This window comes from Marmota marmota, unplaced genomic scaffold (genome assembly GCF_001458135.2).
Source record: "Marmota marmota marmota unplaced genomic scaffold, marMar, whole genome shotgun sequence".
In the NCBI taxonomy this organism is placed as follows: domain Eukaryota; kingdom Metazoa; phylum Chordata; class Mammalia; order Rodentia; family Sciuridae; genus Marmota; species Marmota marmota.
Genome location: NW_026000174.1, coordinates 23,043,597 through 23,066,147, shown reverse-complemented (window position 1 = coordinate 23,066,147; position 22,551 = coordinate 23,043,597). Strand labels below are relative to the sequence as shown.

The window sequence follows — 22,551 nt, the reverse complement described above, 5'->3', positions numbered from 1 at the left end:
GGCTCTACCCTTCCTCAGGCCACTGGGCCTGTTCTGTCTGTCGGTTGCAGGTCTGGCCTGTCGGTTGCAGGTCTGGCCTGTTCTGATGGTGGTCACAGTTCCGTCTACCTTGCAGGCGCGGGGTGATGCAAACTTTTACATAAACTGTACTACTGTAAGCCACAGGCCAACCATAGGCTTCTAGGGTCTGCTCATAAATAGGTGAGAATGGTTGGTTGCATTTTGAATTAAGACTCTAAGAATATATCACTTAGCAAGTGATTTGCTCCTACTTATATCCCATTGATTAACTTCTAGAAAGAAAATTAAATCAGGTTCAATTTAAAAGTTGTTTTCTTATTCATGCTTCATATGTAGGTGCCTCAGAATTCCTACAATATAATGTGAAATCTTAATCTGTGAAATAACAAATTTAATATTAGCTAATTATTTTTCTTTAGTGCATTGAACCATACCCACAGTTTTCCACATATTGGTACCATTCTACATAATGTCTCTTATAGCTTAATATTTCTAATACCTCAAAGCAGAGTCCTGTTTTATCATATGTTATTCCCCAAACATTAATCTTTCCTGGGATTAGAGTCATAGCTTCTTTTCATCAGCCTTTTTAAATTTTACAAAAACTTGGGCTGGAGTTGTGGCTCAGTGGTAGAGCGCTTGCCTCACACCCTTGAGGCAATGGGTTTGATCCTCAGCACCACATAAAAATAAATAAATAAAATAAAGATATTGTGTTCATCTATAACTAAAAAAATATTTTAAAGTAAATAAATAAATTTTACAAAAACTTAATGGCACATGAGCAAAAAAATAAGACCCTATAAATTCATGATTTTCCAAATTCCATTTTAGATTCACCTCTTATATAAAAACTGGCAGATTTCACTCCATATTGGAAAATAAAACTAAAATGCCTCACACAGTTTAGTCTTTTAAATTTGTTCTTTTTTTTTTTCTCTCTCTCTCTGTCTTCAGCAAGATAAATAGAAAATTATTTCTGAACAACAGAATCCAGATGGTGCCTCAGAGATGCCTAAAACTCTATTCAGCATCTTAGGGAAATGCTTATGTAGAATTAATTTACTGGGGGCTGGCAATATAGCTCAGTTGATAGAGAGCATGCCTTGCATGCACAAAGTCCTGGATTCAATCCCCAGCACTACACACACATACACAAAAAAAGAATTCATTTTCTGGCTTAGATGCCTGTCATTCCCAACTTTTAATAATGATAAGATTAAATTTATTTGAAACTCACTTGCATTAGGCCCTAGAAATCGTGTGGTCAATAGTAAAGAAAAGTAATGAAACCAAAAGCTCTTCTATCAGATCAATAAAATTGATAAGCCTCTAGCCAGTCTGACTAAAGAAAAAGAAAGAAAGAGAATACAAATTGCCAATTTTGAAAATGAGAAAGATGACATCTCCACAACTTTATGTCAAAAACTAACAATTTAGATAAAACAGACAAATTCCTTGAAAGATATAAACTATCCAAATTACTCCAGAAAAAAGACATAACTTGAATAGGCCTATATCTGTTAAGAAAGTTGAAACTGTAATTAAAATCTTTGCACAATGAAAAGTCCAAGACCAGGTTCAGTGATAAATTCTACTAAGCATTCAAAAAAGAAATACTAGCACTTCTACAAAGTCTTCCCTGAAAATGGAAGCAAAGATAATACGTCCCAACTTAGTCCATAAGGCCAGCATTACCTAGGACCTGACAAAGACAGTAAAAGAAAACTGTAGATCAGTGTCCCCGATGATCATAGACACATTCAGATTTTCTAAACAAAATGTTAGCAAATCAAATCAAATAGTATATAAAAAGGATAATATGCCACAGTTAAGTGGGGTTTATCCCAGGAATGCAAGGTTGATTTTATATTCAAAGTCAATAAATGTACTTAAACTTAAAAAGAAGAAAAAAGCATATGGTCATCTCATTAGTTACAGAAAAACATTTCACAAAATATAACATCTGTTTCTTAAACAAAATTTTTCAGGAAATTAGGAATAGAGGGGAATTTCCTCAAAGTAATAGAGAATATGTATTTTTAAAAATCTACAGCTAACATTACAATAAAACAATGAATGCTTTTCCCTGAGATCAGAAAGAAGATATTGATGTCTGCTTTACCATTTCTATTCAACATTGTATTGAAGGTCCTAACCAAGCACTAAGGCAAGAAAAATAATAATAATAAAAGACGTCTACATTGAGAAGAAAATCAGACTGTCTTTATTCATAGGCAGCATCATTATCTATGAAATCTACAAGGAAAAAAATTATTAGAATCAGTGAGCATAACAAGGCTATAGTACATAATCAGTATGCAAAAATCAATTATATTTCCACATACTGGCAATGACTCATTGAAATTTAAAAATCAGTACCATGGAACTTGAGATGAAGCTTAGTGGTAGAGCACTTGCCAAGCACTTGCCTAACACATGTGAGACACTGAGGTTCACTCCCCAGCAGCACCAGAAAGAAAAAAGGTATCATTTACAATAGCATCAGAAAAACATAGAATAATATAACAAAATATGTTAAGGACCTGGACACTGAAAATTACAAAACATCCCTGAAATAAATTAAAAATATTTAAATCAAAAGATATCTCTTTTTCATGGGGTAGAAGATACAACATTATTAAAATGTCACTTCTCCACAGTAGGGTTTATCTAAGCAATCTGTGTAGTCCCAGTGTCTCAGAAAAGCTATTTATAGAAATTGGCAAGCTAGTTCTAAAATCCACATGGGAATAAAGAAGACCTAGGATAGCCAAAACAACTTTGAAAAACAATAAAATTAAAGGACTAGCACTATCTGATTATAAAGTTTTAGTAATCAAAATTTTGATCATTGGTGTAAATTAGATAGATTGATGAAACAGTTTGTCCAGAAATGGACTCAACACATATCTGTGAACTGTTGCTTTGTCAAAGATAGAAAAGCAATCAGTGAAGAAAGGATATCTTTTCAATAAATGGTATCCTAACAACTGGATTTCCAAGGGGTGAGGGGGATTTCCCCTAGCACCTTATGAAAATTTATTCAAAAATACCATAAAACTTCTAGAAGAAACATAGGAAGAAACCTTTGTAACCTAGGGATAAGCAAAAATATAAGAGAACAAATTGATAAATGGGACTGTGAAAGTTAAAAACGTATTCTTTAGAAATCACTTAAGAAAATGAAAAGACAAATCACAGAGTGGGAGAAAACATTTGCAAAGCTATATCTGCCAAAGGACTGTGTTCAGAATATATAAAAAATTCTCAAAACTCATTAAGAAAACAATCAAGCGCAAGAGCACGCGCTTGCGCGTGCTTGTATTCTCTCTCTCTCTCTCTCTCTCTCTCTCTCTCTCTCTCTCTCTCTCCAAATGAGCAAAGCATCTCTACTGACTTAATAAAAATGGACTAATGAGAAATAAACACATGAAAATATTTGACATTGTTCTTTTGTTAGGAAATAAAAATTGTAACAGAATTCCACCACACATCTATTCTTCTTAATGAATGAAAATTTTAAAACTGACCAAAGTTTTTTTCAGGGGTATGAAGAATTGACCATAATACTACCATTAAGAATTATAAAATAATGGAACTATTTTAGAACAGTTTGGCCTTTTCTTTGAAAGTTAAACATACACCAACCATACTAATCAGTCTTTTGTACATAACTCTTCTTAGCAGTTTTATTTATAATAGCCAAAAATCTGCCAGGCACCGTGGTGCACACCTGTAATCCCAGAAGCTCAGGAGGCTGAGGCAGGAGGATTGTGAGTTCAAAGCCAGCCTCAGCAACATAGCAAGGCCCTAAGCAACTCAGCGAGACCCTGTCTCTAAATAAAATATAAAAAGGGCTGTGGATGTGGTTCAATCCCCAGTACCAATTAAAAAAAAAAAAAAGCCAAAAATCTGGGGGAAAAAAACAATGTCCACCAACAGGAGAATGAATAAATAAATTGTGGTATATCTATGCAGTAGAATGCTACTCAGAAATAAAAAGGAATGCATTATTGATAACCCAGCAATGTGATTGGATCCTGCATAATTATTCCTAGTAAAATGAGGCAGACAAAAAGAATCCATACTTTCAATTCCATTTATATAAAGTTTGAGTGCAGACCTACCTACAGTGGCAAAATCAAACCAGTGTTTGGTTGCCTAGGGAGCAGGAGTACAGGAAGAGGCAAAAGGGACACAAGGAAGTTTTTTTGATTGTGTTGTGTCTATATATGTCAAACTTTATCAGATTGTACAAAGTAATTACAGTCACTTATACCTCATTAATACTATTTACTACTAAAACAGAATCTTGTGGTAAACAAACCTCTAAACTCTTAATCACCCACCCATATATCATAAGACCTTAGAGAAAATTGTCTCTGGTCTAATCTCCTTTCTTCTATTAAAATAATACTAAATAATCAGTGCAGTTCCAGCATCAGCATATTATGGACTGTGCCTTTTTGGATACCACCTGGTATGGTACAGCAGAAGAGTACATTTGTCCCACTTGACAAGGAAGAAAAGAAGCCAATGTACTAGACAAACTGAGTGCCTAGGATATTGGATTAAACAGACACAGTGATTTTTCTTGCTTACTGAAAATCCAGTCACCAGATTTCATTTTATGAATTCAATCAGCTCTTCATTTCTCCCTGCATTATGGTAGAAAGACATCTCAAAAAATTTCTTATTTCTTAATATCACATTCCAAATGTGGTATCTGGGTACTAATCAACCCAGCATCCAGGCACATCTGACTTATTTTTTCCACTGGAGAAATTCTTACATGCTTTTTACTTCAGCTGTTGCTAAAGAGTGAAAAACAAAGTTGATCTGCATCTTCTTTTCCATTTCTAGTAGACTGGGCCATGAACCTCAGTTTAGGGGCAGATTTTTCTTTTTATCTCTTTTTCAGTCCCAGGCAGTTAGCAACTGCAGGCTCCCCTGTGGCACACACACAAGAACAAACACTTATCCCTTGATGCTAAGTACCAATTCCAATCCTAGAAGGGGCAGTACCAGAAGCTTCAGAAAAGTGACCTCTCTGACATAATTATGGAGGGCAGGGTTTGTGGTGAGGCCAATCCTCAGTATAGTGGTCTGTGAAAGAGGTTTTTTTCTACTTGTAGAGGAGGCTTGTGGTCCTAACATGATCCCTGAAATGCCTATAGGTTCATCTTAAGGTCACATTCATTATCGTTTCCATTCTACTTTACTTCAGAAGTGAGTTTTCAAAATTATATTCCTGAGCATATTAACTATCAGAACCAACAAGAAAAGACACAGTTGTGAAGCAAGAGGTTTCTATGGAAATAATCATTGAGAAAAGTGTTATTTGGGGCTTAGTTTAAAAAGGTTTTATAAGTGTTTCTAGAACTAATTGTAGACTAGGTCAATAGAAAAAAAAAACCCTGAACTCTTCTTCCCCAGAAACGATCTGAGGGCTGGCTTTAACTGCAGGTTTATTCCAGGCACTGTGGGGGCAATTGTCCTTTAAGTGCACCCTGCCTGAGTTTACTGTAGATTTCTCCTCTCAGATGATTGGCAGCCAAGTACCATCTTCAGTTGCCCTGTCTCCTTATCTTTCTGGGCTGCCACTATCTGATCATCCCCCTCTCCATCATGTGTACACTGGCTCCATGGAAGATGACCATTGATTGCAAACAAGGAGCTCAAACAAGAAAGCTTTATATTGCAATAAAGGATAGGTTAGGGGGAGACTTGAGTCTGGGCACCTCTTAAGGAAGTGAACACCAGAGAACTAGGCCAAGTGGAATTCTAACCCAGGGCTATCTTCTAGTGTACCTGTATATCAATAGGGGCAAGCATTTGAATGAGAATTATGTATTAAAGGACATGGTTGACAGTTGATACAAACGTCTAACAAAGCAAGGAAAGAAAATATTTTGTGTTTATTTTTCCTTTATGGAAATAGAAGAAAGTATTACTAATTCTAATAACCACTTTTTTTATTTTTATGCCCAGAGATAATGCTGCAAGGCAGTAATGTTGAACCTTAAATGTGCCAGATTGACTTAAGTTTTATTTAATTATAACCACAAACTCTTCAAGTGTACTTAGACTTTATAATTGTTGCTCATATACCATAATCACAGGAAACCCATGGTATCTAATCCCTTCATTTTCACTGGTGAGAAAACTCAATACAGATGTTTATAATTCTAACAGTCTAGAGGATGACACACTACCCAACCATGGAGAACTAGGCCGGGAAACCGCCTCACTGTATGCAGGCCTGTTGCCTAGGTTGCAGACTCTCTAATCTTCCTAAAAACCAATTTATTTTACATTGCTTACATTAATCTAAAATTTTAGATTAATGAAAAAGCCAATAGGAAAATTTTGTAAAAAAAAAAAAAATACTTTGCTCATCACAGAAAACTAGGTTTTAAAATGCCTACTGTTCTGTTGGACAATCAACATATTATACACTTGGCTGCTCATCTCAGCTGATTGCATGTGGGTCTGTATGGCCAAATTAAACATGGAGAGGAAAGCTAACATTTATTCATTTGAAATAGCTCTTAAGCAAGAACAATTATGATTGGAACTTAACCAATTTCAGATGATCATGAGAGATTGCTTGAACATTGCAGCAGCAAGATCACCCAGTGGACCAGGGAGTGTCACAAGGTCATTATCCTGCCTTCTGCCAATATAAGAAGGCTCCATAGCATCTGAATATAGCTGGTCTAAAATATGCTATAGACATGTGGTGACCCAGTGACTTCCAAACATTGCTTTGCCCTCTCCCTCTCATATCTTTCCTTTGTCCTTGTTCCTGTGTCCAGTGACCTTGCTGCCTAATTTACAAATGAAAAATAAAGTTAAAAGGCATAAGCTCCTCCCCCTTCCTTTGGCATATGAACATACCTTTACCTACTCCCCCATCCCTCCTTGTTTCTAAGGTTGTTCCTATATCTGAGCCTCTTCATTCTTGCTTTTCCAGGGCCTTACTCTCTTGGTTATTATATTAACTCTTTCTCTAAAATTGTTCTCTCTACTGGCTCCTTCCAAGTTGCACACGTTTTGTTGTTGTTGTTGTTGTTTTTGTTTTTGTAATTGTTTTTTGTTTTTGTTCTTGTTTTTTGTCTAGAAAATATCTCTTACTTTCCCCTTAAGCCACCACTTTCTCTTCCCAGTTCTCTCATTACCAAAATTCTGAAGTACAGTTTTTCTTACATTTCACACTATAACACCACAAATGCATGGAAAGCAAGAACTCTAACTTACATTACTTTCTGTCAGCATGCTTCTCATGGTGTAGTGTGGGAAGTGGACACAGACTTGAAACATAACAAATCACAATTCCCATTTGGACTCAGTAGTTACTATTGAGTAACTTAATCTTGCTCATCCCAAGCCTCCTCAAATGTAAAATGATAGCAGTAATGCCTGTCCTACAATGGTGCAAAAAGTAAATAAGATTTTTTATAAAACCTTTCATATGGTGGCTGGCATATAGTAGATGCCCAGAAGAGCACCTGCTTCCCATCTCTACCCATAGTGGAGATTCATTTATTGAATGAATAACCCAATGATGATCTCAGCAGGCATTTGTTTTTTGTTTTATTTGATTCTTACTCTTCTTGCCTTGTTTCAGGTTCACAACCAGTATCCAGCTGAGTTTGAATTCAATCTCTATTACTTAAAGTTCTTGGCCTTCCACTATGTATCTAATCGTTTTAAGACATTTCTCCTGGATTCTGACTATGAAAGATTAGAGCATGGTACGTATTTATATGTCCTTGTTCTATCCGTTTTATTAGTTTTGCATGTTTTTAATGAAAACTCTAAACCAGGAATGGTGGCACACACCTGTAATCCCAGCGGCTCGGGAGGTTGAGACAGGAGGATCATATGAGTTCAAAGCCAGCCTCAGCAATGGTGAGGCACTAAGCAACTCAATGAGACTCTGTCTCTAATAAAACACAGAATAGGGCTGGGCATGTGGCTCAGTGGTTGAGTGCCCCTGATCTCAATCCCTGGTGCCCCCGCCCCCCCAAAAAAGCCTCTAATGATGTAAGTACTCCCAAATGAGACAATTAGGAGTTACGGTTTTACTACAAACTATCAATGTGGAGTGGATATGAACAACTGCAAGATTCTGAGATTGTGGTCTGTGTTAGTTCTTAAGAACAGCAGATGCTCATTCCTCTGTAGCACCTTTGTAAAGTTAAATCTGCTTACTATTTTGATACCTCTAAGTGATACCATGTTAGAAAAAATGTTTGACTCAGTTTTTTCTTCCAATGGTACACTTTGATAGGAAGGGTTACATGACCTGTTTGAATAACAGCTAACACTGGGAACTCTGAAACAAATAAACCAGGGTTAAATTCCATTGCTGCCAATTACCAGCTGTGTATTTTGGGGGAATTGGGTATGTCTCTGAGCTTCAGCTTCTTCATCATTAAAATGGGGACAGTTATAGCCCACCCTTTAGGACCATGATGATAACATGAGGAAATAGTTGTAAATGTCTTAGCACAGTCACTAGCACATAGTAAGCACTCATCAAATTTTAAATGTCACTATCATTACTATAATTTGTAACAGTTATAGTAGTAGCACAAAGTAGATTCTGAAAGCCCCAGTGAAAACATTTCCCAAGGGGATTTTATATTCTTTTGTTGTTATGGAGCCAGGAAAAATACACATGACTAAAAAAAAAGGCGATATTCAGTACATTAGATGTACTAGAATATTCACAAAGCGGACTCTTAGTGACAAAATATTTACTGATGTTCTCAGTTTAAAATCTGAAATTATGAAATACTGTTTTCCAGGGTGTGCTTATTACAGTTGTCTAGTATGATATTTCATACTTTTGGTAAGGGAGACAACACTGGTCAGACCACTTCCCATCCTGTTTATACTTTCAGACCTTTGTTGACTCATAGAATTGCCATTCCTCACATCACAATAAGAAACAAAATTTCTTAAGAACCATGTCTTAGAAAGATATTCATTACAGTTAGTTAACAGCTGCATGGGGCCTGGTCTTTAAGCCAATTGATCTGTGTGACTGAGGGGGTCACCAGTCACTCAGATTGTCACTGAAAGGAACAACATATTTTAATATTGTTGTGAGTAAAGTACAGTTGTACAGAATAGTTTGTTTTGATTTTTGGTTTTTTAAATAAGGTAGTTTGTTTTGTTAAATTAAGCTTAGTAGCATATTACCTTTAGCCACATGCAGATGTGGCCAAAACCTTCTTCTGTGGATTATGACTCTCTTCATTAAAAAAGCAACAAAGCCTACTGTACTGGTTCTCAGAGTCAACTGAACATTAGAATCACCTGGGAAACTTTTAAAACTCCCAGTGTCCAGGCAGCACTTCCCAACAGTTGAATCAGAATTTATGATGATGGAGACTGGACACCAACAGCTTTTTAAAGCTCCCATGTGCTGCTAAGGTTGAGAACAACCACTGGCCCAGTGAGGAGAATGCCAAACTAAGGCAGAAAATGATTGGGACACTGGGGAAACTACTTCATCTCACCTTAAAAGACCACTCTCCAACCCCTCAGTTTCCTCTTCTAGAAACTGGTCAAGGATATTTGCTTTCCTGTCACACAGAAAAAGATTAATAAATAAAATGAAGTGAATAGAAATTTGATATGTATTGAAAGATGATCATAGTTGTTTGATATGATAATTTTGTGTCCTAGATATGTTTTCTCTTAAGACACATAATTGCATTTAGAATCCTAGAGTGATTATTGAAGGGTCCTTAAAGTTCATTTGCCCAGTCATCTCTCTGAATAGATGGGCTACCCAATAGCCACTCACCTAATTAGCATCAAAGAAGCCTGGTTTTATGTCTCCAGTCCAGACTGGGCTACCTACTTTAGAGGCTGTTCCTGCTGTGTTTGGGTGGATGCACTAATTATCAAGCCTACACGGTAAAACATCATTTAGGAACAGCTGTGGCAACTACCTCCACATCCAAGATCAACAATTAGAGAGTAAGGCATCTCAGCCAGAGCTGGAGGAATTCATCAGTCATAATACTTAAGATTTCATCAGAAAAGCCTGAACACCATGAACTCTCCTGTGTCCCAGAAGGGTAATTTGTTGATTATTATATACTGGATTATAAAATTATAATTTGATAGGATCTGACACTAGTGCCTGATGCTTCAAATTGTTCTTTTCTTTCTTTCTTTCTTTTGTTTTGTTTTTGATGTTGATGGACCTTTATTTTATTCATTTATTTAAATGTGATGCTGAGAATCAAACCCAGTGCCTCACACATGCAAGGCAAGTGCTCTACCACTGAGCCACAACTCCAGCCTTCAAAAACTCTTCTTAAGATGTTCCCTATATAGTGCACATGCTGCCCTAAGACAGTCATCTGGAAGGCCAGATCTCACACCGTCTCTTCCAGTTTCAGCTCATTTTCCTCCTATCTACATAAGTATCCAAAGTCTATTCCACCTGGAGCTAACTGCCCCACAGCCCTTCAATATAATCCTTGCCTCCTCCCAAATGGAGCTGTGAAGGGACCTTAAAAGTTCACTCTCCAACCCATAGAGTAGTCTGAATTTTGAACACTGGACTAACTTGGAGAACTCCCAAAATGAATAATATCTGGGGACTGTCGCAAAGATCCTGATGTAATTGAACTGGAGTAGACTAGAGCGTTGGGGTTTTTTCTTTTTTTTTAAGCCCCTGATTTTTCTAATGTGTGACGAAGATTGAGAACTACTCCACTGGACCCTGCATTTATAAGATAGAGGGGAGAGAAAAAAATTAGAGAAGAAAACATTCATTAGTTTTGGAGGCCCCATGTATTATAGGATTTCACATAGCCTTGGACTTGAGGCATTCTTTTCTGATAAACTGGTAAAATGCTTGTTGACTTTTGACTGAGTCATTTCATTCACAGCAAGACAGCACTGCTGAGACACCCTTCCTGGACCTTTACAGAAATCCCTCCTGTCTCACCCTGACACATCTTCCTCCTTGGTTTTTGGGGAGTTTTTTGTTTTTGGGGGGTTTTTTGTTTGTTTGTTTGTTTGTTTAAAGGCTCATGTGAGCAATCAAGTGACTTTTGAAAGGTACAAAAGTGAAGTAGTACCCTGAGTTCTGCTTTCAGGTTACCTAGTGATATAGAACATGACCTTCTGTCATCCCAAGTCTCTGTGACCATAATTTGCATATATATAAACTACTAACATTTTAAATGGCTTTGTTAATAAACAGCCAACAACTTTAAAAGGAAAAATAAAATTATGTTTTTAACAGTTTCATCAGATAAATTCATAAGGTCTTCCATTTTCTATTAAAAAATGTATAGAATGTCTCCTGGCAGGACCTCTATGACTATAGATGCAGATTTTACAACATAGAGTGAAGGAGAATAACTTCCTAGGAAAACCTTGCCTATGTTTTCCTTCCACTTTGATTTGTTCTCATATAGCTGTGAAGTTCCTTTCATCTTTAGTTTTCAGTTATCTTCTAAGGTTTCTGCACATATGTTGCTGTTTTTAGAGTCATAAGAAGTGTTTCACTTTTTCATCTCTCAATGCATCACACTTTAGGCAAAAGTTAATGTATTTAACTTTAATTTTGTTGGATTTTTTTTTAATTTACAGGAACTTTATTTGATGATAAAGGAGACAAGCATGCCAAGAAAGGAATTTGTATTTGGGAGTGTATTGATAGAATGCACAAGAAGAGTCCCATTTTTTTTAACTATTTATATTCACCAGTGGAAATAGAGGTAAAGTAAGAAATCATTTGTGTTTCATTTTCTAAATATTTTGTGTTAAAGTTTTCCTTCGTTTTAGTGTATATAAATTTTTATAAATATTTGACAAGGTTTCATGCCAAAAGCTATTTTAGTTTGGGTTTGGGTTATGATGGAAATGGAGAATGAATGCTAAATTCTTGCCACAAAAATTAGGATCTGGCCCCTAAAGTCTAGAAAGGATGTCAGAATCAAAGAAAGGCAAATTCTCTTAGGTGGTTTAGGCTGAAAAATCTAAAAGCTTCAGGAAAAGCTTTCCAAGTCCATCTTACCAAACCCATGGAAATACTCCTTTGTGATACAGAGATTTTTGGTGCCCAGTGCAAGAAGGATGACGTATCTCAGGACAACAGTGTTTTGTTGTGTGCATCTGTATGATAAGGCTCTAAGATGGAACAGGAGTATTTGATAGGCAGTACTATCCTTATTTAGGAGCAAAAGAAGTCCCTTCCCTGGGTGCCCTGCATTAGAATCCCAGTTGTACCCTCCTCCCCTCCCAATTACCTTGGAGTACAAGAAACCAAGGCACATCTCTCCTCATCTAAGCCATGCTCTGGGTACCTTGAAATTCCCAAATTCAAGGAGTTTGGCTACTCACCAGGCTACTTTTCCCAGTCTAGGCCCAAGGTTGGTGTGAGAAGTAGCTCCTCAGCAGAGGGAAGACAGAGTCTGTACATAAACATTCATGCAAGGCCAGGATGGGAGGAAAAGCTTAAGCCAAGGACTGGGAGCAGAGGCTAGATCCCCCAGTGCTACCACTTCCTAGGGTACAATTCATCTTGATGTATGACTTTTAATGTTCAGGTGAATGATACTTGAAACTCCATTTACATGCTTGCCCAGGCCCCTGCAAATGTTAGAAAGCTTGGGGTACTTTGGTCAATATGAAACTATATTTCAGAATTTTCTTTAAACAGGCCCTGAAGCCCAATGTAAACATCTCCAGCCTCAAGAAGTGGGACTACTACACAGAGGAGACCCTGTCCACAGGGCCTTCATATGATTGGATGATGCTGACTCCCAAGCACTTCCCCTCTGAAGAGTCTGATTTGGCTGGAGGAGCGGGGCCCCAGAGCCAAAGGAGAACAGTGTGGCCATGCTATGATGATGTCAGCATCATTCAGCCGGATGCTCTCACCAGACTTTTTAGTGTAAGTCAGCTGTGTGCAGGCACACAGGGCTCACCCTGGGAACACACGGGGCCTTAGGAACCAAGCAAAGCAAAGGCTGGCTCATAAACTTCTGAGCATGGCTTTCCTGGTGTCATAGGTAGCACTCCAAAAATCTGAAGAAACCAGACTTGCTCCCCTATATCAGTGGGGTACAGGCTTAACCAATGAAAAGATTTTCAATAAAAGTCAGCTTCCTGAATTTCAAGGAAGCAGTTGACCAAAAGGAGTGATTTGCTCCTTCTGAGAGCAGCTGTTTTAGCTGCCCAAGCATCCTGAGTCAGGCCTAGGCTATGGCTTTTGTGGGTGCTTTACTTCCTCTGGTCAGAAGTGTGGGTAGCTGATGGCCTGATGGGACTGCTGCCAACTACCTTCTGCAAGGAAAATTCTGGAGCACAGCCATCCTGGCAGTAGCTACCCTGAGGAATGGTTTTGAGTCCTCATGTGGTCCAGACGGTTCCTAAAGAGTGCTCTCCCTCTAGTTTTCTGGGCAGGTACAGTATGCAGCAGTGATAGCACTGTACCAGACCCCTATCAGAAGGGAAATCCATCTCTTTGGGCATTTCTTGGTTCATTCTTTTCACATCTACTTTGAGTCATCAGAGTTGAGGGGCTCCTCTGTCAAGGACAGACTTCACATCTATCTCAGCCATTAGGGTTAGGACACAGGCCCAGTGCTTGACCATTTATTTTGCCCATCAGATTTCTCATGGGTTGCCCAAAGATGAAGGTGAATAGGATATATATTGTATCTCTTGCTATTTACGCCTGTATTTAAAAAAAAATAACCTGATTATGAGTCCTGATAGATCATCTTCATCACAGTGAATCATACCAACTCATGCGCCTACCACTCTTCCTGGCTTGGGAAACCTCTGAGGCCCCACATATATGACTTTCTTTTAACTGTCCTCTGCCATGCTGCTCATCTGGGCCCAATACAGAGGAAATATGGCTCTGGGGCACATCCTGACTTCTATGAAGTACTGATCTGTCAGAAAACTTCATTTATTTGCAGGAAATTGAAAAATTAGAGCATAAATTGAACCAAACCCCTGAGAAATGGCAGCAGCTGTGGGAAAAAGTAACCATGGACCTTAAAGAAGATGCAAGAGTAGACCGGGTGAGTTGGCAGAGCCCCTGAGGAGCTAATTCTTAGCTTTTGAGGGTACTAGGTCAGGTGGGACCCACTGCCCTGCCAAGGGGACTCTGGATTTATGGCCAGAGGGAAGATGGAAAAGGGAGGGGTCATGCCCTGGGGGTCCAGGGCAGAAAGTTCCAAATGACTGAATACTTCCTGAGTATCTCACCATACCACAGTGACATAATACTTAATGTTTCAGGGCACTGAATCCAGGGAAAATTACTGGGTTCTTTTCTATCCCGGTGTCACTGTGGTTTCAATTGATCTTCTACCACATGAGGGAGGAGGGGAATGCCAAGGCCATGTTTGCTCCAGAGAAATAAGCATAGAAAATGAAAATATTTTAAAATGACAAAATAAGCTGCTTTCTGTTCCTCACACTTCCTTTTCTGTTTCTGATTTAAGAAGCATTTATCATAGAAATGTTTTTAAACCAAATACTCTGTTTTCTGCTTCTCACATCCCATTTCCTGTTTCTGATTTAAGAAACATTTATCAGGCACATAATATGTGCAAGGGACTGTGCTTAGTAGCAGACACATTCACATCCTGTCCAGTCTACAGTGAGGAGGGTCCTACCTCATACATGAGGAAGCAGGCAGAGATCTCACAGCTAGTAATTGGTAGTAACACCATTCAAATTCACATCAGATTGATTCCAAACATATCAGAAAGGAAATTAGAACAGATGAGTATTCACAAGAGCATTTCAGAAAGGAGAGGTCAAGAGGAGTGGAGTGAGAAGAAAACCTTTGGTAAGGAGGGACCCTCCAGGCTCTGTCTCGAGCCTCAGCACTTAGGTGCTGATAGCACATAAGCCATGGGCAATGCCTTTATGCTTTTTTCCTCAGAAAGATAGTTTCTTTATATTTTTCTGATTATTAAAGTAAGGTATTTTTTAAATAAGTCACAGCAAGTTATAAAACAGAAGATGAAAATCACCCATAATTTATAACTTGAAATAAACCACTGTGCTCTCCCAACTGTTTCATCATTCTAAGCCCACAGACAAAAGCGATTGACTTTTACATACTGTTTTTTAACCTGCCTTCTTTTTTACTTAATGTTGGCATACGTGTCCTCTATTTGCCACCATGTATAAGTCAGCAGCATCATTTTAGTGACTGTCTAGAACATCATGTACAGAAATAACATTTTAACTGGTCCCTTGATAATGGATATTAGAGAGTTTACAGTTTTTATTTTTAAACAGCCCCAAGATAAGTGTCTTTGTACATACATCATTGCTCATAGTCCAGTTTTTTCTCTTGAGATAAATTTGCATAAGTGAAATGATCAGGTCAGTTGCTTAAAGTCTCTATAAAGCTTTCTTAGCACCTGTTCCTTTGTTTTCAGCCCCAAAGATACCCATCAGGGTCCCCAGGAATTGTGTCTACGAACCTACCTTCCTATCAGAAGAGGCCTGTGTTGCACCTCTCGGACAGTAGCATGGGCGAAGAGCATAATGCCAGCATCTCCCCATCCAATGGGGTGGAGCGAAGGGCAGCCACCCTCTACAGCCAGTACACCTCCAGGAACGATGAGAACAGGTGATGTGCTGAGCTCTGCTGAGTCTGCTAAGACTCCCCTTGCTGCCCTAAGCTAATCCACAGGCCTCTGTGACAGCCTGTGCACTACAGCCTTTTGTAAACTTGAAACAGATTAGCTTGAATTCTTTTTTTTTTTTTTTCCTAAATGCTTTAGATGGTTCTTTGAAGAGGAAAAAAATGAACCTTACAACTAAAAATAATGCCAAGAGGTTATAGTTATTTGTGGTTGGTTCCTGATTGTTATTATCTCATGTCTGCCAGAGCTTTTGAGGGAATGTGTGTTAGTCAGCACTTTTTTTTGTGGCACACATAAGAAATCCAGCTCATGCTAGCTGAAGCAAAAGGAATTTACTCACAGAAACTAGGACAGCCAAAGGCATGCTGGTTTCTTACACAGTCTTCAGGCTCTGTCTGTTTCCAACTGTGCTTTTCTCTCTGTGTTACACTAATCCCAGCATAGCACAGAAGGTGGCTGTTAACAGTTCCTAACCTCACAACTGTGATGAGCCCAGCAGAAAAAGGCAGTCCCTCCCCAAAGGTCTAGTACCAAATTCCAGGGAGAATTCTGACTGTCCTTTTTGTGGATCACATAGAGGAAATAGAGACCTAGCAAAAACAACAGATGTCTCCTTTACCACATTTTCTAAGTAAAAAATCAAAATTACTTTGTTGTCATTTCTCCTAGGTCCTTTGAGGGAACACTTTACAAAAGAGGGGCCTTGTTGAAAGGTTGGAAACCACGTTGGTTCGTTTTGGATGTAACAAAACATCAGGTAATACTGTTAACGCCAGAAGAAATTACTTCTGTGGGGCTGGTCTCAATCCCTGGCTATTATTTGGCTCTCAACAAACAGATACATTCCTCATGTACAGATTGCTGTCCTAGAGTCTCTCAGATGCAGCCTGGGGGCTCCTCCAGGGCCCCTGATTTCCCTAGTAACCTTCTGAGGGAAATTCCAAAGTAGAGGCACATTCACTCAGAGGCAATGAATTGAGTCCAGAGCATTCAGAGAGCACAACTCTTTTTAATGCTTGAAAATCTCCTGTGTCCGCCCTTAAAGCCCAGGTCAGGAAGCACTGAGGTCTCAACCTGTTGCATGTGTACCATATGCACAAATAGGCCTGTGCGCGTGCCACAGAATTCAGATATCTTTCATCCTCACAGCAAACATCTAGCCATGACTGAGGGTGTTAAGTTACTCAGGAGATGTTTACTGCACCCCACTTCTGTGCCCATCACTGTACTGGTTACTGAAGAAGGCATTGCTATCCCTCAAAGATGGTAGCAACAGGAGAGGGGAGGGGAGGGGAAGAGGAGGCCCTACCCAAACCTGGAATTCACAGTGGTCAGGTATTAGACTTGATCTTGCTGACCACATTAGGGAACCTTCTTCCATTGTTAGATTCTTAGCTGTTATTCTCATAACTAAAGATTATTAGCCTTAGTGTCATAATCTTTGCTCCAGGGGTTTCAAAGGAGAGAGATCCATACTCAAACCTCCCACCTCTCCTCTCTGCACCTTTTATTACTGAGAGCTGTGTGGCCTCTCCTTATGACCAAAGGCCAGACAGCCTGAGGCAAAGGGTCGGTGCTCATTCTCACCTATTCATCCAGGCAGACTTCTCGAAAGTACTGAACTATTACCCTCTAATGCTCCCATGGGATCTGCAGCTAGAAGATGATTATATTTGGGGCCCACTTTTTCCTCTGCTCAAGGGGTTTCGCAAAAGTTACAGAGTCTTTATTCGATAACTTATTTTCACATATACAAATGGAAGCCCCCTTAGGGAGACTGTACTTTAAAGGTGTCTCTGAAATCATAAGCCTACACTGTGCAGAAGAGTCCATTAAATCACTAAATACAACATAGGAGAATGTTACAATTTTTCCATAATTTAAAATTACACCAAATTATACTTGCATTCTTACCAATATTTTGGATTTCTTTAACATGAAAGGTAAATAGTTTTTCCATTTAGCTCTGCTCATACCACTTCTGAGTGGAGAGACAGAAAAGTCTGAGGCCAGAACAGCAGTGACAGAAACAGCAGACACATTCCTGTCATGCACAGTGAAATCCACGGGCTGTATTTTACCAGCAGGCTCTTTAACTTTTAAAATATTTTTTTCTTTCTTTCTTATTCCAAAACCAATGCATGTGTTATTACACCAAATTCAGATATTTCATAAAGATCCAAAAGTCCCCAATGCAATCAAGTGTTAAGCTGTTGTGTTCTACAGAAATTATTTTATATCTATATGCCGTTTGGCAAACTTGCTTTTTAAAAATAATGTATCTTGAACAATTTTTCTACCAGTTTATAATAGAAGTCTTCCTTGTTCTTTTTGGAAAGCCATCTAGCATATTCTATTTTATTGGTGGTTATTATTTAATCAACCAAGGTTCCACTGAAAGAAAAGGACCTCTTTTCTGATGCTAAGCTAATGAATGCAGTGGGGAAGAAAAGCCCTTTATTTCTGTGTCTGTAGGATAACTTTGTAGAGCTGGGAAAGATGTTCAACAGACACAGACATTTTCAGTTTTAGTTGATATTGCCAAATCGTTTTCCACAAAGATTTCTAACAAATTATATACCCATTAACAGCATTCAAGAGACCTCATTGTCTTGCTGGGTATTATCAGCCATTTTTAATATTTTTAAATCCAAATGAAAAGTGAAATCTTAGTCATTTCATTTACTTTTCTCTGATCAGCAAAGTTGGTTATCTTTTCAGATGTTTATAGGTCTTTGACTTTCTTCTCTGACTTGCCTTTTTTTGTACTAGCATAGGACACTAAACCCCTTTGTTATATGTTGTATATTTCTTAATGGTTGTTAGCTCACTATTTTTTATATGTAACATATTTACCTGCTCAGATTTCAAAGAAGTTCATGCATCTTGTACCCACTTCCTTCTCCCAGCACTGGTTCTTCCTAGAGTCAATCAGTGTGTATTTTTTTTGCAGATAAAAGCACAAGACAGAGAAAACAATCAGATACATTTTGGAAAGCCATGCCATTTTCCCTTTCTATGTCTTTCACATCCTATCTGATTCCCTTTGATTCTAGCTGCGATACTACGACTCAGGTGAAGACACGAGTTGTAAAGGCCACATTGACCTGGCAGAAGTAGAAATGGTCATCCCTGCTGGCCCCAGCATGGGAGCCCCAAAGCACACGAGTGACAAGGCCTTCTTTGATGTAAGTTGATCTTATTTCTCTTTTGGTGATTCAGCCTGCACATCATTCCATTGGCCTTCAAGACACTATGGGGCCCCCAGAGCAGTTGGTGGTGACTGCAGAGGAGTAACAGACCTTGGCTGTGGGGAGTACTGAATTTGAAATCAGCACTGTGAACCCAAGCCTGACCTCTCTGAGCTGTCCATGCATCTCAGATCCACACAGGGAAGCCAACAAACTCTTTCAAAATGCTGTTAGTCATCTCAGTAACCCTCACTTTCAAGGACAGATGCCGCTTCCTCCATATCCAGTGGTCTTTCAGCTTGAACCTCCACAGAAGGCTGTCCTTGGTCACACATGATAATTGTCTGCCCTAATATCTTCAGGGGCCTGAAGGTGGGCCTTAGGGCATTTTTTATGGGCCACAGGACAGAAGGCGACTTGTCTAATCCCTGGAGTCAAGCAAGTCTTCATAAAAAGCAGAGGTCATATTCCAGGGTCCCGATCAGGCCAGGAGACCATTTCCTTGTCTCTTGGCTTCCATTATGGCCCCAATTGAAGAAAAGGACACAAAGGCCAACTTCATAATAAGGATGACTCTTGGGCTTTCCCCCTGAGCTCCCTCACCTATACTACATTGGTGTGATATGTGAGAGAGGCCAGAGACTCCAGCCAGTTCTGATCCTTACCCCCAGTCAAAGGTGGCCCCAGGAATGCATACAGTCTCTCTTGTGTCCCCAGTACCTATCTATTAACATCCCCTGTGACTTTGGGAACTAGAAAAGTAAAGAGACCATAAAGGCAGTGACAGTGTGGTAATGGAGAAAGAAAAAATAGAGGTGCTGGGGCAGTATGGAAAGGAAGGTTACAGGGATTGATTTGCCACTTGCCAAAGCCATAAAACAACCCTGCCCTTCATCTCTGGTTCTCTGTCATTTGGTTTTTTAGCTCAAGACCAGCAAGCGTGTGTATAATTTCTGTGCCCAGGATGGACAGAGTGCCCAGCAATGGATGGACAGGATCCAGAGCTGTATCTCTGATGCCTGATACGTTGGTCAACCCAAGAAAAAAGAGGAGAGGAATTCCGGCTGCCAGATAGAAAAAAGGCATGAATCCTTGAAGAGCAGGCAGCGAGTCATCCCAGGGCATGGCCTTCTCCTGCCTGGTCTTACCCAGGCCCTCCTTACAGCAGTTACTACGTCCATTTCACCTGAATGGGTGTGTCACACAGCCTGGTCAAGAGCACCATGCCCTTCCTATGTCTTGCACTGAATTGTTCTAACAGGGTCTTAGTGGTTAGGGATCAGAAGAATTCTCCTGAACCTGCTCTCATCCATCCCCTAGGCAAAATGGCCACCACCTACTTGAGTCCTTTATGAAGGTCCTTTTTGTTCTCCAAGGTCATAATTTCCTTGGAGAACTCTTTAATAAGCAAAAATCAAAACCCTCCAAAGATCATTTTACATCCTACATAGAGTAGGTTTCCCATCAAGACACCTACTCTTATGCCTGACCTTTGAGATGCTCAGTTCTCTGGTGCTACCAAAAGGTGCTTCCTTGGTCCTTGCTCTGCCATTGAGGTTCCCAGTGAGAGACATTATTGATCATTAACAGGCAAAGAGGGAGCTCACAGGATTATCCTGATAGAAAAAGCTTGCCCAGGGAATGATGCAGCGATGACCAGGCCAATGCAGGAAATGCTGCTTCCAAAACACAGAATCCTCTAGACTAGAGGTGGTCCAAGGATGCAGGGCCTGTGTTCCTGTGTGTTCTTCTGCTCCCTGACAGCTTCTTACACAAAATAACATGCAGAAAGCTGCATGCACTAACCCACAAACCCTTGCACTGAGCTCCTAATCAAGTGAAGATGTTGGAAAGATGGCAGCCAGCTACTTAGAGCCACACACCCCTGACAAGCACATGCTGCAGCAGGGCTGACACCCACACAGCACTTCTGCACATGAAAATAAGAACTGCCCTTAGGTTCTCTTTATTTTGACAACCTTGTGTTTGTTCATCCTGAGACCCAAGGACCCTGTTTGCTCTCGGTGAGCAGGAACAGCCTCTGCTGCCTCAGCTGCTCTGTTCTAGGTAGCTCCATCACTGCGTTTGTTTTGAAATGTTAATATGTTAAATACCAAACTAATATTTCAAAAATATGTATATATGATTTCTATATCTTTGTTTTTCAGATAGCCTGCTTATAATTTAATATAAAATTAACTAAACTGATTCATTCATAAGATTTTAGTAATGAAAGGTTCCCTTTCTAAGAAAAAGCTACTTTGTAGGTTAAAATAAGTCAGATTTTCAAATTTAAAATTGCCTATACAGTAGGACATAGAAATGTGTTAATATATAAGAAATTGGGGAATAATAAGAATGAAGGACTTTTTTATCATACTCATTTTATAAATTTGCCACCTGTGAAAATGGTTTTGCACATTATTTGTACTTTTCTTTGTATATGAAATAATTTTTTGTACTTTGTAAAATATGGAGCCCATTGTACTTTCAGCAATTTGAGACTGTACACAGTGCTTCTTTTGTAACTGGATTATTTTAACTTTCATGAAGGCATTACATGCCTTATGTTCACTAACCACCTTGAATTAAATTTATTTCTTAAGAAACAGCATCCTTCTTGGACTGTGAAGTGACATTTGTTCTGCAGTGCACAGCCCTCCAAAGGGAAATGTTCAGGCCTTGTCATGGAATGGAAGGTTCAAGGATAAAAAATAGCCCACTTGGGCCTTGGTTCTGCCAATGTCATTGCTACCCTTTGCTCAGGAGTAACAGATGCTGGACACACTGTCCTGAGCTTCTGGGTTCTGGACACTCTTCTGCAGTGTTTAAGAAGACACTTCAGGCCAATGTTCTCACTCCCACTGCCACCCTACCACCTGCTCTCCTGAGCTGTGAGAGACTGGAAGAGTCCCTTACCTCCTCTGGGTCACAGTCTTACCACCTATGGTAGGTGACCATTTGTGAAGATTTTCGGCATAAGCCATTGGAGTCTTGCTGGGTAGCAGACTGCTGCTTCCGTCAGCAACACAAAGAGTGGTCAGGGATTTCAGTTCTGGTCGATCTTCCTCCGGCTCAGTCCTTAGAGTTCCCTCATGTAGCCAGCAGAGAGGCCCCTTCTCACCTCAGAGCTGGACCTTTAAGGAGACCTCCCTGAACCAGGCAAGAAGACCTCCAAGAGCCACAGGGGCCCAAGTCAAGGCATTGGTATCCCCCTCCTTGGGCCTTCAGGCTTCCTCAGTCTAGAGGTCACATGTGACCCAGCCAAGAAGCCCCAAGCCTCCTCCCTAATGGCCAACCCTGGGACATGCCACTGTACCCTGCTCTGTCCCTGAGGTTCAGTCAGGAGGGAAACATCTGAGATTGGGGGTTGAGCACAAGCCATATGTACAGTGTCAGTACCTGGATGCCCTTCATTCCTTGGGGCGGAGCTGAAGGGAAGGGACACTGGGTTCCAAGGAGGACAGACCCTGATTTGTGCCTTGCAACAACCTGTAGCAGGCCCCTCCCTACCTGGAAGAAATGCACAGAGCAAAAAGTACAGTTGGTGGCATGGCACCTTGATGGCCATCGATTCAGAAGCTCTCCAAATCTCTGTTCATGAGTTTTTATAACCCAATGCTCTCCATCCCCTGAAGCTGAAGAGCCCAAAATCTCCCACCCTCTATTCA

General features: G+C 39.7%; 1 protein-coding gene across 1 annotated transcript in view; it reads left to right on the top strand.

The window, feature by feature from the left end:
• Sbf2 (SET binding factor 2) overlaps nt 1–21,494 on the top strand; it is a 353,787-nt gene extending 332,293 nt beyond the window's left edge. The window contains exons 34-41 of the mRNA XM_015477617.2: nt 7,655–7,781; nt 11,656–11,783; nt 12,728–12,961; nt 13,998–14,102; nt 15,480–15,673; nt 16,359–16,446; nt 18,746–18,877; nt 19,805–21,494. Of these exons, the coding sequence (XP_015333103.2) occupies nt 7,655–7,781; nt 11,656–11,783; nt 12,728–12,961; nt 13,998–14,102; nt 15,480–15,673; nt 16,359–16,446; nt 18,746–18,877; nt 19,805–19,903 (1,107 nt within the window). The 3' untranslated portion in view covers nt 19,904–21,494. The remainder of the gene's footprint in view (nt 1–7,654; nt 7,782–11,655; nt 11,784–12,727; nt 12,962–13,997; nt 14,103–15,479; nt 15,674–16,358; nt 16,447–18,745; nt 18,878–19,804) is intronic.
• Nucleotides 21,495–22,551: the final 1,057 nt, after the last annotated feature.